The sequence below is a fragment of the Crotalus tigris genome, unplaced genomic scaffold (assembly GCF_016545835.1).
Source record: "Crotalus tigris isolate CLP2741 ecotype Arizona unplaced genomic scaffold, ASM1654583v1 scf7180000017555.296843, whole genome shotgun sequence".
Classification (NCBI taxonomy): Eukaryota; Metazoa; Chordata; class Lepidosauria; order Squamata; family Viperidae; genus Crotalus; species Crotalus tigris.
The window spans coordinates 127,751-146,878 of NW_024096471.1; the positions used below are offsets into that span (position 1 = coordinate 127,751).

At 35.7% G+C, this 19,128-nt stretch overlaps 1 protein-coding gene across 7 annotated transcripts in view; it reads right to left on the bottom strand.

Annotated features, from left to right (window-relative positions):
* Nucleotides 1-569: 569 nt before the first annotated feature.
* EXOC2 (exocyst complex component 2) overlaps nt 570-19,128 on the bottom strand; it is an 84,033-nt gene continuing 65,474 nt past the window's right edge. For all 7 annotated transcript variants that reach the window (XM_039347174.1, XM_039347179.1, XM_039347186.1 and 4 more), the window contains 6 exons: nt 17,571-17,712; nt 9,013-9,068; nt 8,268-8,390; nt 6,851-6,912; nt 4,513-4,572; nt 570-885 (listed from right to left, as the gene is read on the bottom strand). In XM_039347174.1, coding sequence (XP_039203108.1) covers nt 792-885; nt 4,513-4,572; nt 6,851-6,912; nt 8,268-8,390; nt 9,013-9,068; nt 17,571-17,712 — 537 coding nt within the window. In that variant the 3' untranslated portion in view covers nt 570-791. The remainder of the gene's footprint in view (nt 886-4,512; nt 4,573-6,850; nt 6,913-8,267; nt 8,391-9,012; nt 9,069-17,570; nt 17,713-19,128) is intronic.

Here is a 19,128-nt window from a genome sequence, read left to right on the forward strand (position 1 = left end):
GCAACATGTTGTTGGCCTTGTGGGGTAAATTAGATACAAATCACAAGCAGATGAGCTAATTCTACTTTATTGTAAAGCTACCGTAAATGCCGGCGTACAAGGCGACCCGGCGTATAAGACGACCCCTGTCTTTATAGCTGGGCCGCATTCCTAGAACGTCGTCTTATACGCCGGAAACTACCAGTATTTCCGGCGTATAAGACGACTCGGCGTATAAGACGACCCCCGTCTTTGGCGCCGATTTCAGCGCTCGCGGAAGTCGCCTTATACGCCGGCATTTACGGTACATTAACAGAATCTTGCAATCTCCTTTACAGCTTGAAAAGTAGGGAGGGTCTCTTCTGAGTTTCTTGCCCTGCCCACTAACTAGTTGTGAGCTCTGCTGTCTCTTTTCTGATCATCCCCTTGGCAGTGTCTCTTGGCCTAGTCTCCCAAGGTCTTTCCCACATATCATTATATTTATCTCTACTAAGGAGAATTTTAGAACATTTTGGTAAATATGCTTGGAAATTCAAGGAAACTGGTGACACCACTGGTCAACATTTATTAGGATAATAAACACAACCAGCTTGCCAAGCTATTAAGCATACTGTTTATTTATTTCAGAATAAATTCCCATCAAAACAAAATAGTATTGTTTACTATTTCTAGAAGCATTGGGTCTATTAATAATTTTACTCTGAAGTTTGGTTCAGGAAAATGAGGTCACAGAAAAGAATAGTACAGTTACTTGAGAACAAGACGGATGGCATTTACAGTTCCCTTTTCATGAAAAGAGTCCAGTTTCAGAATTATGTCTTCACTACTGTGGAAGAAGAAACTTGAAAGCAGGTGAGCTGAAACTGCATGCTGCTCTTGAATATGTTCAGTAGTTCTTCCAGCAATCTGCAAAAAAGAAAAATATTTTAAGCGATTGACTTGACTTGAAGAGTTTAGAAGCATTACAAGAACAATGTCAGACGCAAGCAATCAGAACTTCTCTCAACAGGTTTCTTTGTTGTTGATTCACCAGTTCACAACAATCTCACCAGATTGACTGCTTTTCTTGGGAAAGCCTGGTATAGACCTAAGTCTATGTAAGTTTGACCTCATATGCTTCCTCCCACCTATGCAGTCCAAGCTGGAATCTCTCTTAACTCTGCCTACCGGACTTCCTTCCTGTCAGCCACTGATTCCACCACACAAGGTGGAGGCAGGAACGAGGGTGGTGGCGGTGAGGTAAATCGATCTATCTTGCACTAACAACTTTTCAAAGATGTAATTGAGTTCATCTATAACAAAGCCAATGCATCATACAAAGTATGCAAATTTACTAAGGCCATGGTTCCTGAGAACTACAGAGCATTGTACAGATACATGAAATGGTTTGCTGAGTTTATACTATCTGTAAAATGGATCTTGTTACTGCATGGCCTCTACTTTTTTTCCTAATTTTGTTTCCATGCAACCTGTTTTCTACCAAACCTGTTCTCTAGCATACAACCTCAGTAATTCAGAGTAATCTACAAACACTTCTGCCAAAATATTTAGCTTGTATTTCAAGATGTGAGAAATTGTTATTAATAAGACTACATATGCAGAAGTGTTATTTATAAGTGTATAACTTTAGCCTTTCTTATTTTGTTTCCTAAGGAATACACGTGCTTTTATACAGATTGAGTCCTGGTGGATGGAATAAGATTCACAACTTCAACAGCCTTTCACGTGTTCAACATAAATTGCAAATACAAAACATAATTGTATGTATACAAATATTTTTTAGCTTTTTCATAATTGGAAAAATGGATATTCTTAAGAATAATTTTATGTGGATTGAAATATGGGGAGATAACTTTCTTCTTAGCTTTTATGTGGAACTCCTGATGTTTCTTAAGAAATGAATCATGTTGAATGCTGCAGAATTTATTCACATTAAGCATACATGAGGTTGTAGGCTTCGAGGTTAACATTGTTTAAAGAGCATGAATAATTTCAGAAAATTCAGACAGATCATGTGACCTAAATTCAGAGTTTTAGTTAATGTTGCTTTATATACAAACTGTGTGGCACAATCAAAATTGAACTCTTGTCTGGCTTTTACTTTAGTGTTTCCTTTTCTTTTTATTTTTGTTTACTTCACTGGTTAAATCCAACCTTCAGGAAATATTCTGATATTCATAATCATGGTCTTATAGTGCCTCTGACAAAAATATGAGAACTAAAAAAGGCAATTTAATATTACATTAAAATGTTAAATTATATTTTAAGCAGTAACTGATTTCTTTTTTGAAAAAAAAAAACAGTATTTAACAGCTGCAGTAAATTCCACAGCTGTATAATCTTTACTAGATCCAATGACTAACAGATGAAAGCATGTATCTATTCTCTTAACACCTCTCTGCGGGAATGAGTACAAATATAGCATCTATATATACTGTAGTCAATATTTCATAAGTCAATGAGCTGATATTGGAAAAAATACTGGAAATGTCAGAGGAGATGAAGCTATGGAGAAAAACTAAATATTATTTTGTAGAATCTCAACCTCAAACTCTAAAAGATCAATCTATAGGCCAAGAAGAAACCTATATACAACAGTGTACAGAATCTGAGATGAAGGAAGAATTTATTGATCAATTGAATTCTGGACTGGATTATGAGCTGATATTGGAAAAAATATTGGAAATGAAAGAGGAGATGAAGTCATGGAGAAAAACTAAAGATTATCTTGTAGAACCACAAGCTGGGCTTCAAACTCTAAAAGACCAATCTACAGGTCAAGGACAAACTTATATGCAACAGTCTACACAATTTGAGATGGAGGAACTCACTGATCAATTGAACTTTAGAAAAACTTTGGACCCAAAATTCCAGATTGAGACTTTAAATGATTACTCTACAAACCAACTAACTACTGCAGAGGAGGATATTTCACAAATTTATGCACAAATGGTGGAGAACTTTGAAGATCCAAAAATGACTTTAAGTGAAGTACTCTCATTGCTAAAATTAACAGGAATTGACAGCCAGACGCGATTGATTGAAAGTTATGACAACTTGGATAATCAAGCTGAAATTATAATATGGAACAAAATGGACTATATTGCTTACATGATATTGGAAAAAGGGAAAGAGAATTTTGATCAGATCGATTTATTGATGAACATTAATATTCAAATACTGAGATTTGATGACATAAATGTGACATTATAGAAACCAGCTTGGTATAGAAAAAAAAGCTAGAGTCAGATTTAAAAATGTGATTTAAAAGCTTAATTATTGGGTCAAAAAGGCTTTAGAGATTTGGATTGATTTGAAAATTTAATTGAGTAAATGAAAGTAGTAAGATAGTAACTGGTGTAATAATAGGTTTGTTTTAGATATGATAGATAATTTTATTGAGATTTAAATTTTACTTAACAGGTTGAAATGTTTTTGTTTGTTTGTTTTTACTTTGTTTATATAGAAAACTATTTTGTAATAGCAGAAGAGTTAGAGAGATCTATGATAAGAGAAGAAAGGGTATTAATTAATGATGTATTAAGAGATGGACTATATATGAAAATATTAGAATATTATTCTTGGAATATTATGTGTTGTAGAAGGGATACCCAAAGTCTTATTAATATGTTTAAGATTAATTGGAATATGTTAATTAATTAGTGGAGCTTAAAAGCAGGAGTGATTTATATAGATGTAATAGGGATGATTTTGTGGATTGATTGAATTTTAAGAAGAAATAGATTAAACTAAATTTGTTATATTATGTGAGGGAAATAGAGGGGGAATTTTTTTTAAGGTATTAATTTTAAATATATATATATGACTTGTTTTGCTATGATTGATTACCCTTTCACCACAGTGTTTTCCTGAGCATTTTGATGTAAAAAATAAAAAAATCAATAAAATGTGTATTAAAAAAAATTCATAAGTCGTCTTAAGCCCAATTTATTACTAACAACAGATCTAAATTCTTTGAATTCTTTATTAAAAATGCTGCTGTGTAATCAGTGTTGAGCTTGCAGAAGCAACAAGAGTGTGTGTTTTAGCAGATAAATTGCATTCTGGGAAAACTCTATTATTTAATATACCAATAACTCTTTGAAGCTCACGCGTGAAGGAGTTGGAAGCAACTTGGATTTCAGCTTCTTCCAATACTGAAATGAAACATTACTATTTGTTCAGTTTAGCAGGAATGAACAAATAAGGGAATATTTCAGGGCCACTGTAATATTAATAAGGAGTTCTATTTTGGACATTGATAATCCAAGAATAAATTTCTTCTTGCTCTTGAGTGTCTTGCTGATGCTTCAAAAAGTTATCTGTAATCTTTGCAGAATTGTTATAATGATAAATCACATTAAAGTCCATATATACTGTGTGCATGGAAAATGGTGTAATGGAAACACCACCACTATCACTGTATTTGCTATGCCTTGGATCATAAATAGGTTTATCCTCAAGTAATGAATGCTTCAATCGCTGTAATATTTGCAAAATACACCTTCTAAATTATAAAGGATACCAACTTACTTTTTATCTGCACCACTTGACAGCTGAGGCAAGGCTTCCAGAGCTTGCTTAAAGCTTGAGCTATAAATTAAACAGATATTTCCCTTACACAAGTTGACCAAAATTATTAATTTTCAGTCTATATGTGTATTAGTTTGTGTGGTATATGTGTATACATTTGAATCTAGACATGCAACATGCAAATTCCTACAAAATATTTATCATTAACATTAATACAAATTAAGAGCCATTTATAGGAATGGGTTCTGAATAGCATTTGCATAAACACACTCAGACACACATACATATTTGTACATGTGTACGTGCAAAATCTTCATTTTATTCCACAGAATTTAAAGCTTTCATCATTCGGTTTTCAGTTCAATTTTGACTTTGCAAACTTATCTTGCCTTCTAAAACTATCTTTCTTATGTGGATATTTCTAAACCTTATCCTTTAATAAAGACAGTCTTTTTTATATAAAATGGATGTTGTTACAGAGGTGCTGCTTTCATGTGATGTACTGATCTCTCCTCACAGTTGGTGACAGAAAACAAATGGATCGCTTCCATTGAAATGTGCTTAATCTGTGCTAAACATCTGTGATATACTTTCAAACTCATCTAGGAAGCCTCTATGCACATTGATGAAGCCATAACCCTTAGCCCAGTGATGGCAAACCTTTTAGAGACCAAGTGTCCAAACTGCAACCCAAAACCCACTTATGCATCGTCGGGTGCCGGGTGGGTGTGCCCATTGGCTGGGCGTGGCTGCTGTGGTAATGGCAGACTGGGTGGGACTAAAAAGTTCAATCAATCAATTCCAACTTTGTAAGATTTTTTTTCCTGCGAGAAGTTGAAATTGACTGATTGAACTTTTTTTTTTGTACATGGAGGCAGAGGCCTAAAGCGAAAAGGTTTTATAAAACCCAGCTGAAGGCGTAGGACTGGGGCAACGGCGCACATGCCCACAGAGAGGGCTCTGAGTGTCACCTCTGGCACCCGTGCCATAGGTTTACCACCACTGCCTTAGCCAATGATTTAAGGACTATTGCAGTATAACAGCAATTGGTTATCATAGGAAGGATATTCTTTTTTTGAATGCCATTTACTCAGGAAGATCCATAACTGTCTAAATGGTGGCTAAGACCTTCCTCAAGGATTTTTTCCTGAAAAATCCAGATGGACCTGTGACACTAATGTATTTTCACTGAAGGAAATAATTAAAAAATAAAGAATAAAAAACCCTTAGGGAATATCTAATTATAATAAATGTTATTTTCCCCCCACTAGAATTAGGTAGATATGCAGTTTCGCTTATCTGATTTCCCATATACCAGGGGTAGGCAACCTTGGCTCTTTTATGACTCGTGGACTTCAACTCCCCGAATTCCTGAGCCAGCCATGCTGAGAAGAAATGGAAAGGTTTCCATGCTGAGCCATGCTGGCTCAGGAATTCTGGGAGTTGAAGTCCAAGAGTCATAAAAGAGCCAAGGTTGCCTACCCCTGCCATATACCATAACACTTCACAATAATCAGGAAAACACTCTCCTGACAACAGATAGAAAATGAATTGTATGTTGTTAGTGGTCATGATGCCATTTATGAAAGCCAGTTTGATGTAGTATGAAAGTGCTGGCCTAGAAACCACGAGACTGTGAGTTTTGGGCCTTCCTTAGGCATGAAAGTTGCTGAATGATTTTTGTCCGGTCCCTCTCTCTTCAGTTCAACCCACTTCATAAGATTGTTATTGTGGGGAAAATAGGAAGCAGGAGGATTAGATGTGCTTGCTACCTTGAATTGAATACATTATTGTTCCCACCCTCCCCTTTTATTTTTACTAAATAAATGAAACTGTCAAATAAGTACCAAGAAAATTACAGAGTCATATGTGATTTTAAGCTGAAATAGAAATAGGTAAATAATCAGTTGATTACAAGGGCTCAACTTAATGTTTTGGTGTGGTCATGAACATAATGGATCAGGATAACAAAGCAAATTAAGTAAAATCAAGATAATTTTTTTCCTTCAATTTTTGGGGGTGATGTTAATCCTCCCCCACATTTTATCAATTATAGTGAGACTGCATTAAGGCTCTCTCTTTGTGTGCGTGCATATGAGTGTGTGTGTGTGTATGTCTGTGTGTGTGTTTTCCTCCTCAGAATTAAGAGGAAGCCTCTACTAATTTTCTGTATCTGATTGGAGGTCGTTCCAGGGGTCACAAATATGGTGTTGGGAATCTCAAGTAACCCATGTTTACATTAAGGCATTTTATGAAGTCCTTTTTGGTTTGGGGCATATTTGATGATTTTTATAAAAGAAAGTGTTAATTGATGCTGTCACTTTTTTTTCTTACTTACTTGCTTTCAGAAGTGAGGAATACAGACACGGAATCTCTCAAGGCACAAATTTCAAGTCGAGCCTAAAGGACAAAAATATTCCAGTGTTACAGCTTCAGCATCCGATTTTACAATATTTAGGATCTGCTAAGCAAATTTAGGGGTAGTTTTATAGTAGCAAGCACAAGTAAGAGGCCTTTAACTTCTAAAAAAGTTTTTTGTTGCTATATTATTATCTCATTTAACAAATATAAGGACAAGTATAGATTTGGACATTCAGATATCAATTAAAGCCCATCTGAATAGTATATAAAATTTCCATATTTAGATTATGCTTTCTTTTGACCTGTATAAAATATGTTGAATATAACTTCTACTTAATATTTTTTTTTTACCCAGAAAGGATATGGGTTCTTAATATGTCATTTACCAAAGAGGAAGGAAGTTCAAGAGAGTAAAATCTGCATTTTGTTTTTGTGGGGAAGGAGGGCAACTGTGTTTATGTATGATCATGCATGAGTGAAGCCTCAAGAGAAGCTAGCCTTCCCTAGTTTTATGCTGAGGCTAAAATGCTCAGAGGCTATTAATTAGGCCAGGGAAAACGGCAGCGGGGCAAAACCCCCCCAACATTTTCCACTTTTCAGGTGAGTGATTGTAAGGTGCATCTATATAGATTGCCCATTTCATCTTACTGTAGTATAAATGGGTTTTGTAAATAAAGTCAAATTCAGAAGTTTAACCATCCAATTTCAAAGGATGTGCTCTTTGGGAAAAAAAAATGGTCTTAGGTTTTTGACTCATGGATGGAATAAATTACCATAAGTATCTTTCCTTGGATTGAGAGCCTGTTTTTTTTTTTAAATTACAGATCCCTGTTAATAGATTTCAAAGGAAGAATTTCAACCAAATATATGGTATCATTATTTATATATTTATGGAACAACTTCAGAAAATCCGTATAGTCTAAAAAGTGCTAGAGTAGTTATTCTTGGACTGCATATGGTGTTGTATTAATGCTAAATTCAATTAAAACTTGATAAAAGGCATCCACAAAAGAGACCTCAAACAAGATGGAGCAATGACATCAGTAAGTATTGCAGGGCCAATTGGCAAAAGAAAGCTCAGGACCGTATTGGTTGGAAACATGCCTTCTTCCTGGAGTGGATAGACAATGGCTAGAATGATGATGATGATTAATGTTTGTAGAACAATGTGGAACTAAAAGAATTCATTCCTGCACAATTAGCCTGCTTCTCCAAACCATCTGTTACAGATCTTAACTCAAAGATATTTTTTTCTCAAACTTACTGTGCACTCAACCAGCTATAACCATGGGATTTTATGAAAACTGCATCAAAAAGAATTGTCTGTCTGAAAGCACCCAAGGTAGTAGCAGAAATACGTATTTGTTAACAATGATATCCCCTAACTTGACTACCTGGAGAGCACCATTTCTGCTAAAAGATGAAACACACTGCATTAGTCTGCTGAGTTCTTCGGCAACTGCTTCAACAATCCTTGACAGAACTCTGGGTACAAGCTCCTTGGAGATAGTGAATACCTGCAGATTTTAAATGAAACACAATGTAACATTCTGAACTTAGTTTTCTCTCTGTGTATTTTCCTACAGTTGTTATCATGACAGCAATTTTAAAATGTAGACTTCATGATACAGGACCCCTTTCCTGACACAGTTCTGGAGAAATCTAAAGCTTGCACATACTTATATGCCTTCAATTGGTTTTTCTAAAGGTACTGTTCTGCAGTGGATTTTAACATTGGTTTCCCATGGACAAAATCAGATACCATCATTTTCTCTCTTAATTAATCTTTAATGGAAATAGCTGGCACAGAATGGGTACAAAAGTCAGTTAAACAAGCAGGAATGTACAACAAAAAAGATCTGTTCCTCATTTGTCTCTACTATATTTTAAATTTTCTAAACCTCAGCAACTCCAGTGGCTGGGAGTTGAAGTCCACACATCTTAATGTTGCCGAGGTTGAGAAAAACTGTTCTAAAAGGCAGCTGCAGTGTTGATGCAGACGAAACAAGGGTCATAACTATCAACTAAAGACCTCACCTTTTGTGTAACATTTTTGAATCTATTTTTGGCACTGGAAAACAAAGGTCACTTATGCTTTTTTTGGCACTCACTGTAGATAATAAGTTGCATTAGTCTCACCTCAGCATGTACAGCAATTATGTGTACTAAAGCTTCCTTTAAGTAGTTTCTGACACCTGTAAATAAGAAAGGACATAGACAAACACATTTGTTCAATTTATTTGTACCATGCTGGCTTACTTGATTAAAATGCAAGGTTAATATCAGCATATAGAAAGTGAAAGCTTCTTCCAACCACACCACCACATTTATTTCCTTTTTGAAAACAGGCACATTTCCTTATTGCAAAGATTACTAGCCATAAGTTCCTCGTCTTGTCTGGCATTATTTTCCCTTCCTTCTTTAAAACAATGTGTGTGTGTGTGTGTGTGTGTGTGTGTTAATATTAAATAATAGAGAACTTTGATTCTAATGACTTCATTGTCACAATTATGGAATATACAACCACAGGGTAGCTACAACTGATTCTGACTTCATTTTATGAAATGAATTTCTGCCAATAAAAAAGACACAGATTTCTACAGGATGGAACTCTTGGTAGTATTTAAATAGATTGTGCAATTAAAATACCTATACTGAGAATGAATGGGAACACATTTTAAAATATTTCCACTTGAAATACGTAGAAACCTGTAGTGGAGTTAATTTTGGACTGCATCTAAAGAACTGTCCACATATGCTGTTTGAGACAATTTCTCCATTTTTTAAAAGTATGGCAGCCACTGCAAAGATCTCAAGTGCTGTTACCTCTAATATAACTCAACATTCAAGAAAACAAGCATGTAAAACACTGTTCTTGTAAATTAGTGAACAGGTCCTGCATGATCAATATACTATAGCACAGGAACATTTAATTAAAGGAAACCTTGAATTCTGAAAATAATCTGCTAACCTAAATTACACTGAGGGATATATATGTGTAAATGTCTGTCCAAAGCAAATTGTTATACAAGACAAATTGTACATGACAATTTTCATTTGACTATTTATTATTAGTGAAGCTTTATCATATTTGATAGGTATAAGAAATGGGACCGAGTTCCTGCTAGGAAAGACAGGCTACAGCAGTGTCTAATTCAAGGAAAAAAAAACCTCATTATTCTGCAGATACTATTTGCCTTATCTTTGCCCTTTCAAAAGCTACAAGTGTAACTTATACATTTTAAACAGGAGTGCAAAGTACCAGCTTAAGGCAGTGACCTACAGAACTATTCTCACTATACTTAAATGCATGCTTTTATGGATTCTTATTCATTATTTTGTCATTATTCTACAGGTCAGTGATGATTTATAAAAACCATAAACCTCTAAGACACAGGCACCATATGATGTCATGGCATTCAAGAGAAGTGCCCCCACCCACATACCTCCTGACTCACTTAGTAAAAAAGGCAGAGCTCTATCTTGGAAATTCCCCATAATATGATGTCTGGCATTAAGCAGACATGATTATCTCACTGAGCAACTGGATAAAAGAAAGAAATTATAAAGTCTAGCAGTATATGGCATTTGCTTTGCTTTGGGAGATAAAGAACCACTTCTCCCACTCTTATATTTCTGTCAGTAGCCATCATGATCCCTTTGGAAAGCCACAGGGATAAATTTACTGATAAAATAAATGCATTCATGAAATCATAACAAAATGAGGAAAATATCTGCTCATGTTGTTTTTAAAAAATATATGCTACCAAAGTGTCCATCCACAGTTATATTTGTTAGCAAATGGTGAGGGCATTAAAACTACGACCAGAGAAAAGGAAAACCAAATCACCCCAGTGGACTGGGGATCTGGAGAAGGGGCATCCCAGAATAATTTCTGGAAATTGAAATCTCAAAACCAAACAGTCCTTTCGACCAGATGCTTTTAAGGAGGGATAAGGTGTCTACTTGGTCATCTAGGATTTAATCCCTCTTGAAGTATTGCTCCATCTCAACAAGGAAAAATGCCTATTGGAGGCAAGGGCATTCGATTTCACAAACACTGAAGCGGAGTGGATCTGCCACAGTCAGCTGCTTCAGTTTGATGGAAAGCGTCTCTGCAATGCTTGTGCCAGGAGGCCATTTTTGTCTAGTACAGCAAAGTTAATGCAGTAGAAAAGGGATGGCACAATGAAAGTGCTCATGTCAAACCATGGTCACCAAAAGGCTACTGCAAAGATGTGCATAGCCCTGCAGGCTACTTTATAGGAACAGTATCAGTTCTCATGTCCTGGCAGGTTGCTGAATGGGTTGAGAGGAACAAGACAGCAAAAGTAATTGAGCATTTGAAACCCAGGAGTGCATGAAAATGGTGACTGATCAGTGTCTGCTTAGAAAAAGGTCTGTTTCAAATAATGTGGTTTAAGCATAAATCTTTTCACGCTGAAAACAGAAAAACAAATGATAAAAAAAAAACAGATTGCTGCATTTCGAGATAGAGGGTACAAGAAATAAAAATAATTCTAAAAATAATAATACTAATCTTTCCATTTGGGCAGTTTTCCCATGTTGCCATTAGAGGAATTGGAAAGAGTCTCTTTGCAATGTTTTAAAATGTTCGACAGTGCTCTGTCTAAGTCCTTTTCCTCCCCTCAAATCACATCTGGATGGTAAAATCAGGGTGCATTCATGCCTTCAAAAATGTCATTTAAAAGTAAGCAATCTCTTCAAGTCTTGTCTAGCTGGAAATGAAGACCCTGTTCCCCTATATATGCAACTGCAAAAAAGAGTGTAAAATTAACATCTGAGAACTGAAGAAGCAGCCCACTGGCATAAAATGACTTATACTGTGCTGAACTCCCTCATGGTTACCTCCATAACAAGAACACAGAAGATGTAGCCAAAACTTGTTAAATCAAACTTGCTGAACAGCGAGCCCAGATTAGTAAGTCTGTGTCTCCCAAACCATATTGAAAGACTCAAGAGACTTTTGATGCTTATAGGAACCTGAGCAGCATATATGGAGTACATGCGTCAGAGAGAGCAGAAATTTAAACCATGTTTATTTCCAATGAAATCACATTTAACGCTGTAAAATGCCCTACAATTGGATGCTGTTTCAATGGGAAGTGAAAAGAGGAAGCCCTTTTTCAAATCTAAGCCAGTGGTGCTAATCTCATTTACATTTCCCTGTTCACCACCTTCTTCAAAGCTTTTTGATCATGAAAAACTCCAGCAGTTATTTGTAATAACTGACATTTATCAGTTAGCAGACAGATTAATTTATAGAGTGCTTAATACACTTGTGCTTAAAGTCCTTGACTACAATATAAGAAGCAACTCTTAAGAGAGCAATTTTATTGTTTAAAGAATACTCACAGAGACAAAAATTAATTAGTCTGCATAATCCAAACAAATCTGTATAGGAAATCTTGTATTACAATTTAATATTTAAAATTTCAAACAGGCGTCAGTTTATATGAAGAGAATATGACTTGCTTAAAGCAGAGAAAAAACAATTGCTGGAAGTGATGACCATCTGCATGTAAGAAAGCTCATTTCTTTCTCTTCAGAGTGAGTAATTTCCTGCTTTTACTGGAAACATTCCACCACTAATCATAGAAGGATCTGAAAATATGATAGTTCAATTTTGCTTCGATATTGTTGTCAACAGAAGAAAACGTGAATTGTGTAGGCAAGTTCTGGAAAGTCTTCATAAGGACAACCCACCTATAATTACATTTCCTGTTTTTAACCCCTTAATTCTGCATGAGCTCTACCTGCCTGACAAAAATAAATTTCAGAAAGCTGGTTATTTATATCTCAGGGTTTTCCCCCCTTTATATGTTAAAAATAAAATGGTTAGAAAGACATACTATTTTATTTATAATCACATTCGTAGACTGCTGACTACTGGAATATCAGCTGTAGTTTACAAATCAAACATAAAATCAAAAATAATTCAAATATTTTTGCTTGAAAAAAATGTTAATGCTAACTAACACTGAGACCAATTTTCTCCATTAAATGCAAGTCCACTAAGGGATCAGTGATGGCTATAAAGAAGGGGTGACCAAGCTTTACTCAGATGACTGAGCTGTACCTGTTGGTTGACCTCCACAGATAATCTCAATATAGTTGGAGGCAGTTCCTCAGTTAACCCAGACTTTTAAGAAAAAGTCTGAGAAATACAAGAATAACTTTAGTTTGTACTTTTGCTTTGTATCAATGTGATTTATTATTATTATACCAATATCTTCAATAAACCAAATAGTTTAAATATGATATACGTCCATAAACCTGTGGTTGCCCTAATAATGGCCTGCCGCTGTCTTTGGGAGATGAAATGACAGCTATTTTGAAATGAAAAATGGACTTGAAGATATGTAAGGTTTATGAATTTATTTTGATTGTCATTCAAACTTTATGAATATTATCCTGGAGCTTCTAAGGGAAATGCAAAAGGGAATCCGCTGATTGGAGAAAGGCTTACATTGACAAAAATACCTGGAATGCCAAGGAGATAATAGAAGCCCAATTATATTAAAAAAAAAATCTTCTAATTTTCTGATAAAATGCCAAATTGTTTGACAAAGATACAGACAGCATACTGTATAACCTAGCCATAAATACCTGGATCATTTGCTAACCAATCTCTCTCTGCATAATATTATTTGCTTTGTCTTTCAAACTAATCATAAAACAAGATAGTAAGATGACTGTGTGTTTATTAAGTAACAGTTAAAGGACAGGTCATCTTCATTTAATGAATGAGGTCATGAAAACTAAGACCAAATATATACTCCTCCCCGCATAAATAATTGCTAGTCAAGAGAGCCAATCAGGCCATTCAGTGCTTTCACCTTTCTCTATAATACAACATACCGGTAGTATTTTATATGTAACAAACCCAGAAGTAACAGGAAAATAACTGAGCCACTTGATTAGAGTAGGTCAGTGTTTTGATTTGTAATCATGGGATATTTTTTAATGATACTTTGTTAAATTAGATGACAAAGATGCTTTTTAAGCACTAAGCCAGGGGTAGGTAACTCAAAACACTCAAAGAGCCACTTGGACCGGTTTCCCACCAAAAACAAAACACCGGGAGCCGCAAAACCCTTTTGATATCTAAAATGAAGATAACACTGCATATATCCTTTTTTACCTTTATTATAGGTGTGTGTGTGTGTGTATGTGTGTGTGTGTGTGTGTATGTATATATACACATTAAAAATAAAAGTAAAAATATGACTCTTGGGAATATCCGTACTATTAAAACTATGATCACCAAGAGAGAATAAAATTACATACACACACAGGTTAAAAAAAGGATATATGCAGTGTTATCTTCATTTTAGATGTCAAAAGGGTCTCTCTCTGTCTCTCTCTCTCCCTCCCTATCTGCCCTTGGTCTGCCACTCCTCTTTCCCCACTCTTTCTTTCTCTCTCTTTCCTCTCTCTCTCTCTCCCTCCCTCTCTCTCTTTCTCCCCCCCCTCCTATCTGCTGCTCAACTGGCAAGCTTCAAGCTGTTGTCCAACAAGCTCAGGGGTAGGCAACCTCGTCTCTTTTATAGCTCATGGACTTCAACTCCCAGAATTCCTGAGTCAGCCTAGCTGGGCTAGCTAGCTCTCTCCTGCCTTTCCTGCTTCCTGCAGAGACGCAGCAAAGGGAGGAGCTCCATCCAGTAACCTTTTCAGCTCCTCGGAGAACACTGTGAGTGCACTCTCTTTTACACATACACACACACACACACACAAAACACACACACACACACACACAGAGAGAGAGAGAGAGAGAGAAGCAGGAAAGCGCAATTGCCTCTCTCTGTCTCTGTCTCTCTCTGCAAAGGCAGAGGAGGCTGGGAGCCACAGGGGAAGGCTCAAAGAGCCGCATGCGGCTCCGGAGCCGCAGGTTGCCGACCTGTGCACTAGGCTATACAAGCAGTCCTTGTTAAGTGACTGCAATTGGTTACAACTCAGTTGTTAAGTGCACAAGTAATTTCATCAGATAAAGTTCTACTGTACCTGTGCCTAGCTCATTTTCTCCCCTTTTTTGCCCACTCACAGGGCAGAGAGTTGTTTGAACAACTGGTCTCTTCCTGAACTTTTTTTCAGCAGTGACGCACTTTCCTTTCCTAAAAAGCCCACGGTGTGAGTTCAGTTAGTTGATTAGAATTCTGGCCCTTTCAGCTGCCTGAAACTGACCAGACTTAATCAGTTTCACACAGAAGGGTTTTATTATCATAAGCAATATGAGAGAATTGGTCAGAAAATGGGTTTTTTTATTATCATTTATTGCTGTCATGTTTGTGAATGGTTGCTAAATGAGGGCTAAAGTAATAAATGTGAGAATCTGCTGCTTTATTTTAACTGCAAAATAATTTACTGTTTGCAATCAAGTAGTAATAATATCTCCTATTTTCTAGATTATATAAAATGCAGGAAAATGTGCGCTAATGTGTACTTCTGTGGAAGTCAATTAAAACTTGTTCAAGAGTGGTGGTCAAAGATTATATTTTTTGAAAAGAAAAGCTTTTAGTTTAGATGAGAACATTTGCAGCAAGCTCAAGAGAAATAAACAATGATTTAAATGCCAGGAACAATGGTAAATTTGTATCTGAATTGAGAGGCAGTTTTGAGCTGATATTAACCAATCTTGAAAAAAGATTAGGATCAGATTTGGTTGGAACGTCATCAGGAAATCCCAGAAATGAAGGTAGATTGGGAAGTTAAAAACACCCAGAAAAAGATAATGGCAAATCATTTCCATATTGTTGCAGGAAAACAACATGGACATGTCAATGTAGCCATGATGAGCTGAGGCCATCCTGAAGGAGTTATTAACTTTAACTTACTAATATAAATACAGAATATTTTACTCATGTGTTGTTTCTTGGACATTATTATGAGTGTTCCTGGTCATTCATAAATTCTCCCATTCTTTTTAAAGAATTATCACCCAAATGAATTCATAAGCTTGAATGCTGAAAAAGCAACATAAAACATTTTGTGTAAGGTTTTTATTCTCCTGGTATAGCCAAAAATTTAACTTATCTAATAAACTTATAAATGAAATAGAGAACTGGAAAATAGAATAATTTTTTACCTGTTAAAAGTCAGTGATCTGAACATTTTGAAGATCATTTTGAATAATTTCAATCCAAAACTATAATCTCACCAAATGTTAAAAAAAAAAAAGGGAAGTGCTTTTGGCCATAATCTTTGCATTACAAGGGTAATATAATGCAATACACAGAGCCAAATATTTTGCCTCATTCTAACATAGCCAATAGTCTCACTTTTAGGTGTTAACATGGGAAAGCAGAGTTCTGGTTTGCTTTCTAAAAGAAAGTATTCTACTTTTTTGTAAACTAAAGATCCATAAAGTGAAAGGAGATACAATATGGTGACACCTCATGTGACAGAGCCAGTTACTTCCTGAATTCCATTATTCATACACTGAGCCAACTTGTGTATAAAAATTCAAATGTCCATTATTAGTAACTACAGCCCAGAAATTCCAACAAGACATATCAATATATTCACTGTGAAAATAAAAGTCCTGAAATTGGGAAGAGTGCAGGATAGATATTGAAACCTTAGTTGAAACCTGGAGTCTGATGGAAGATCTAAACTCATGTTTATTTACAAATTAATAAAAAATACTATACAACATTCAAGCTAGCTTTACAGATTCCTCAACTGATTGCTTAGTGACTGTTTGAAGTTAAAACGAACCTTAGAAAAGAGAACCTGGTTCCAAAATTCCAATCGTTGCTTCCTCCCCCTCGGTCCGTAGTCATGTGACTGCATTTTGGGTGTTTGGCAAATGATCTGCATTTACGGCCATTTTGTAGTGTCCCATGGATATGTGACTTACATTGTTTTTGCTGAATAGTGGCGTTTACTTTTGGTTTCAGTAAAAACATCCCATAGCGAAAAAGGGTTCACTTAATGACTGCAGCATTTGCTTAATGACCATGGCAGTTAAATTGGGTTGGTTACGTGATGACTCGCTTTATGGCCATCTAATTTATGACTGTAATGAGTAGGCTCCATTATACTCATAAATCAAGGGCTACCCATTATTAGGGTTCTCGATCATGTAAGACATCTACTCATATCCAGATTAATTCTGTGTAAATGTCCCTCAAAACTAACAGTCAAAACAGAAATGTCAGTGACTCAATTAGCTGCTTGGCCCTTATTTTTATCCTAGCCTGGAGAAGTTGAGCATCGACATGAGATAAAATTGAATTTTGCTGTTTTTAAACAAGTTGGGAGATTCTTGCTAATTTAGTTTAAATCATCAGAAAATCTATTGATCTCAGGTTCCTTAGCTCATTTCTGTCTCCCTCTCTCTTAAATAACTTTCTATGCATAGAACTGACTGAAACAGTTTGTGTGTGCAGAAACAGTTACATGCCCATTCACTCAGCCAACAGCAGCACTGTGAATCCTTGTATGTAAAAATGAATCAGCACAGGATTCTTATAATGAATCAGTCCAGACACTGAGCTGTGAACCCTGAACCAGTCCAGACATTGAGCTATGAGCTCTCCAGTAATGAATACTATAATAAAAATGCGCATGCACACATACACACACACAGAGAGATTTTAGTGATATGGAATACTTGAAAATGTTAAATCATATTTATCCACAGTAGTTATTCCAAACATTCTACTAATACTTACCTGTTGGAAGAAGACAATCTTTCCAATCAAAATAACCGGCATAAATTCCAGGTTCCAATGAACCTACTATAGGATCAGCCTTTAGCTCAATGTATATTTCAAACAGCCGCTGATCTAATTCTTTTAATGAATCCATGCTAACCTAAAATAGAGACATAATTGTAACATTAATAATATCAGTAGAGAAAATTTACATGTCACATCCTTTAATCTTGCAAATATACTAGTTAGGTTAATTGCATTTTTTGCCAATCAGTATAAAACGCATTGGCTGTATATAAACCAAAGTTACTTGTTACAAGAACAGAATATTGGACAACTTCCCCAATATCCCATCTGGTTCAATGAGAAAAAGGCATCCAATTATATTAGTATACAGGAAAAACAGGTAACATAACAAAAGGTGTTGTTCTTTCTTTTATTGTTACTGTTGTTTTGGGCTTGTAATTCCCATCTACAAAATGATACCCAAGAAAAACTGTTTTTTAAATTTTCAACAGGGAAGAGATAAAATAATGTTTTCCAATGTAAGAATGCACAGCAAAGCAGACAGCAAGGTGCATGGTGTAGTAACTGGCATTTCATAACCTTACGCTGCTTAAATTTGATTGACTGAAGTGACATAAAGCATTTGAAATAATGGTTTATGTGTATTTTATTAGTATGATTTGAACCACTTGACACTGAAAAGCCCTTTATAGCTGTCTTTCCTTCAAAGTTGGCAAGGTAGTAAAACAGGAACTGTAAAGATTGGTATTTTATTATTATAGGATATAATATAAAGAACCTTGAAAGCTTGTCAAAAATTTTGTTTTTCCCATCTAATACTAAACAAAATTTATCTAGCTTTCTTCTCTCACAAGACTAATTTTTTTTAAAGTCACTCCCTTAACAGTTTGCTCATTCCTTCCTCATTGGCAGTCAGGTTCATGTTCCTCACAATGGGAAACTTTAAATTCCAGTTTGATAGGCGGAAAGCACTCGGCGGAGGCATCCAATAAGGAAAATGTCTGCAAGCTGATCTATTCTTAAATAAAAGGATGTAGCTTTTTTCAATGAATCAAAACATTTCAGCAGATTGAATCCATAGCTTGATTCTCAGCTGGAGAGGCCTTTCTGGAAAGGCCTCTAACTGTGAAATGCAGGCCAGAGCTCCATTGTCAGCTGCAGAAGTGGGCCGGTGAGGTGAAACAAGTATTGATCCATGGGAAGCCTGGCTGCAATGGTAAGCTCTACCACCCCACCCCAGCTTGATTTTTAGGTATGCGCCTCACCCCATAACTAGGGCTCATTTTTTGGGTAGGTCTTACTTTTGGGGAAAACGGTAGGTTAAACCTCAGACTTAAATGTGATTAGTGTGGAGGATGCCAAACTGTGAACATACTGCATTTCATAGTTTTTGATTTTCCATTCTTAACAAATTATATAAAGTATTTTGAAAATAGGTGGATGATGAGTCTCAGCAGTCGGGATCGATTTATTTCTTGATTCATTTTACAATGTGTAAATCCTGCTTTTCCATGAAAATAAATCACAAATGTATAATTAACGTAAAAAA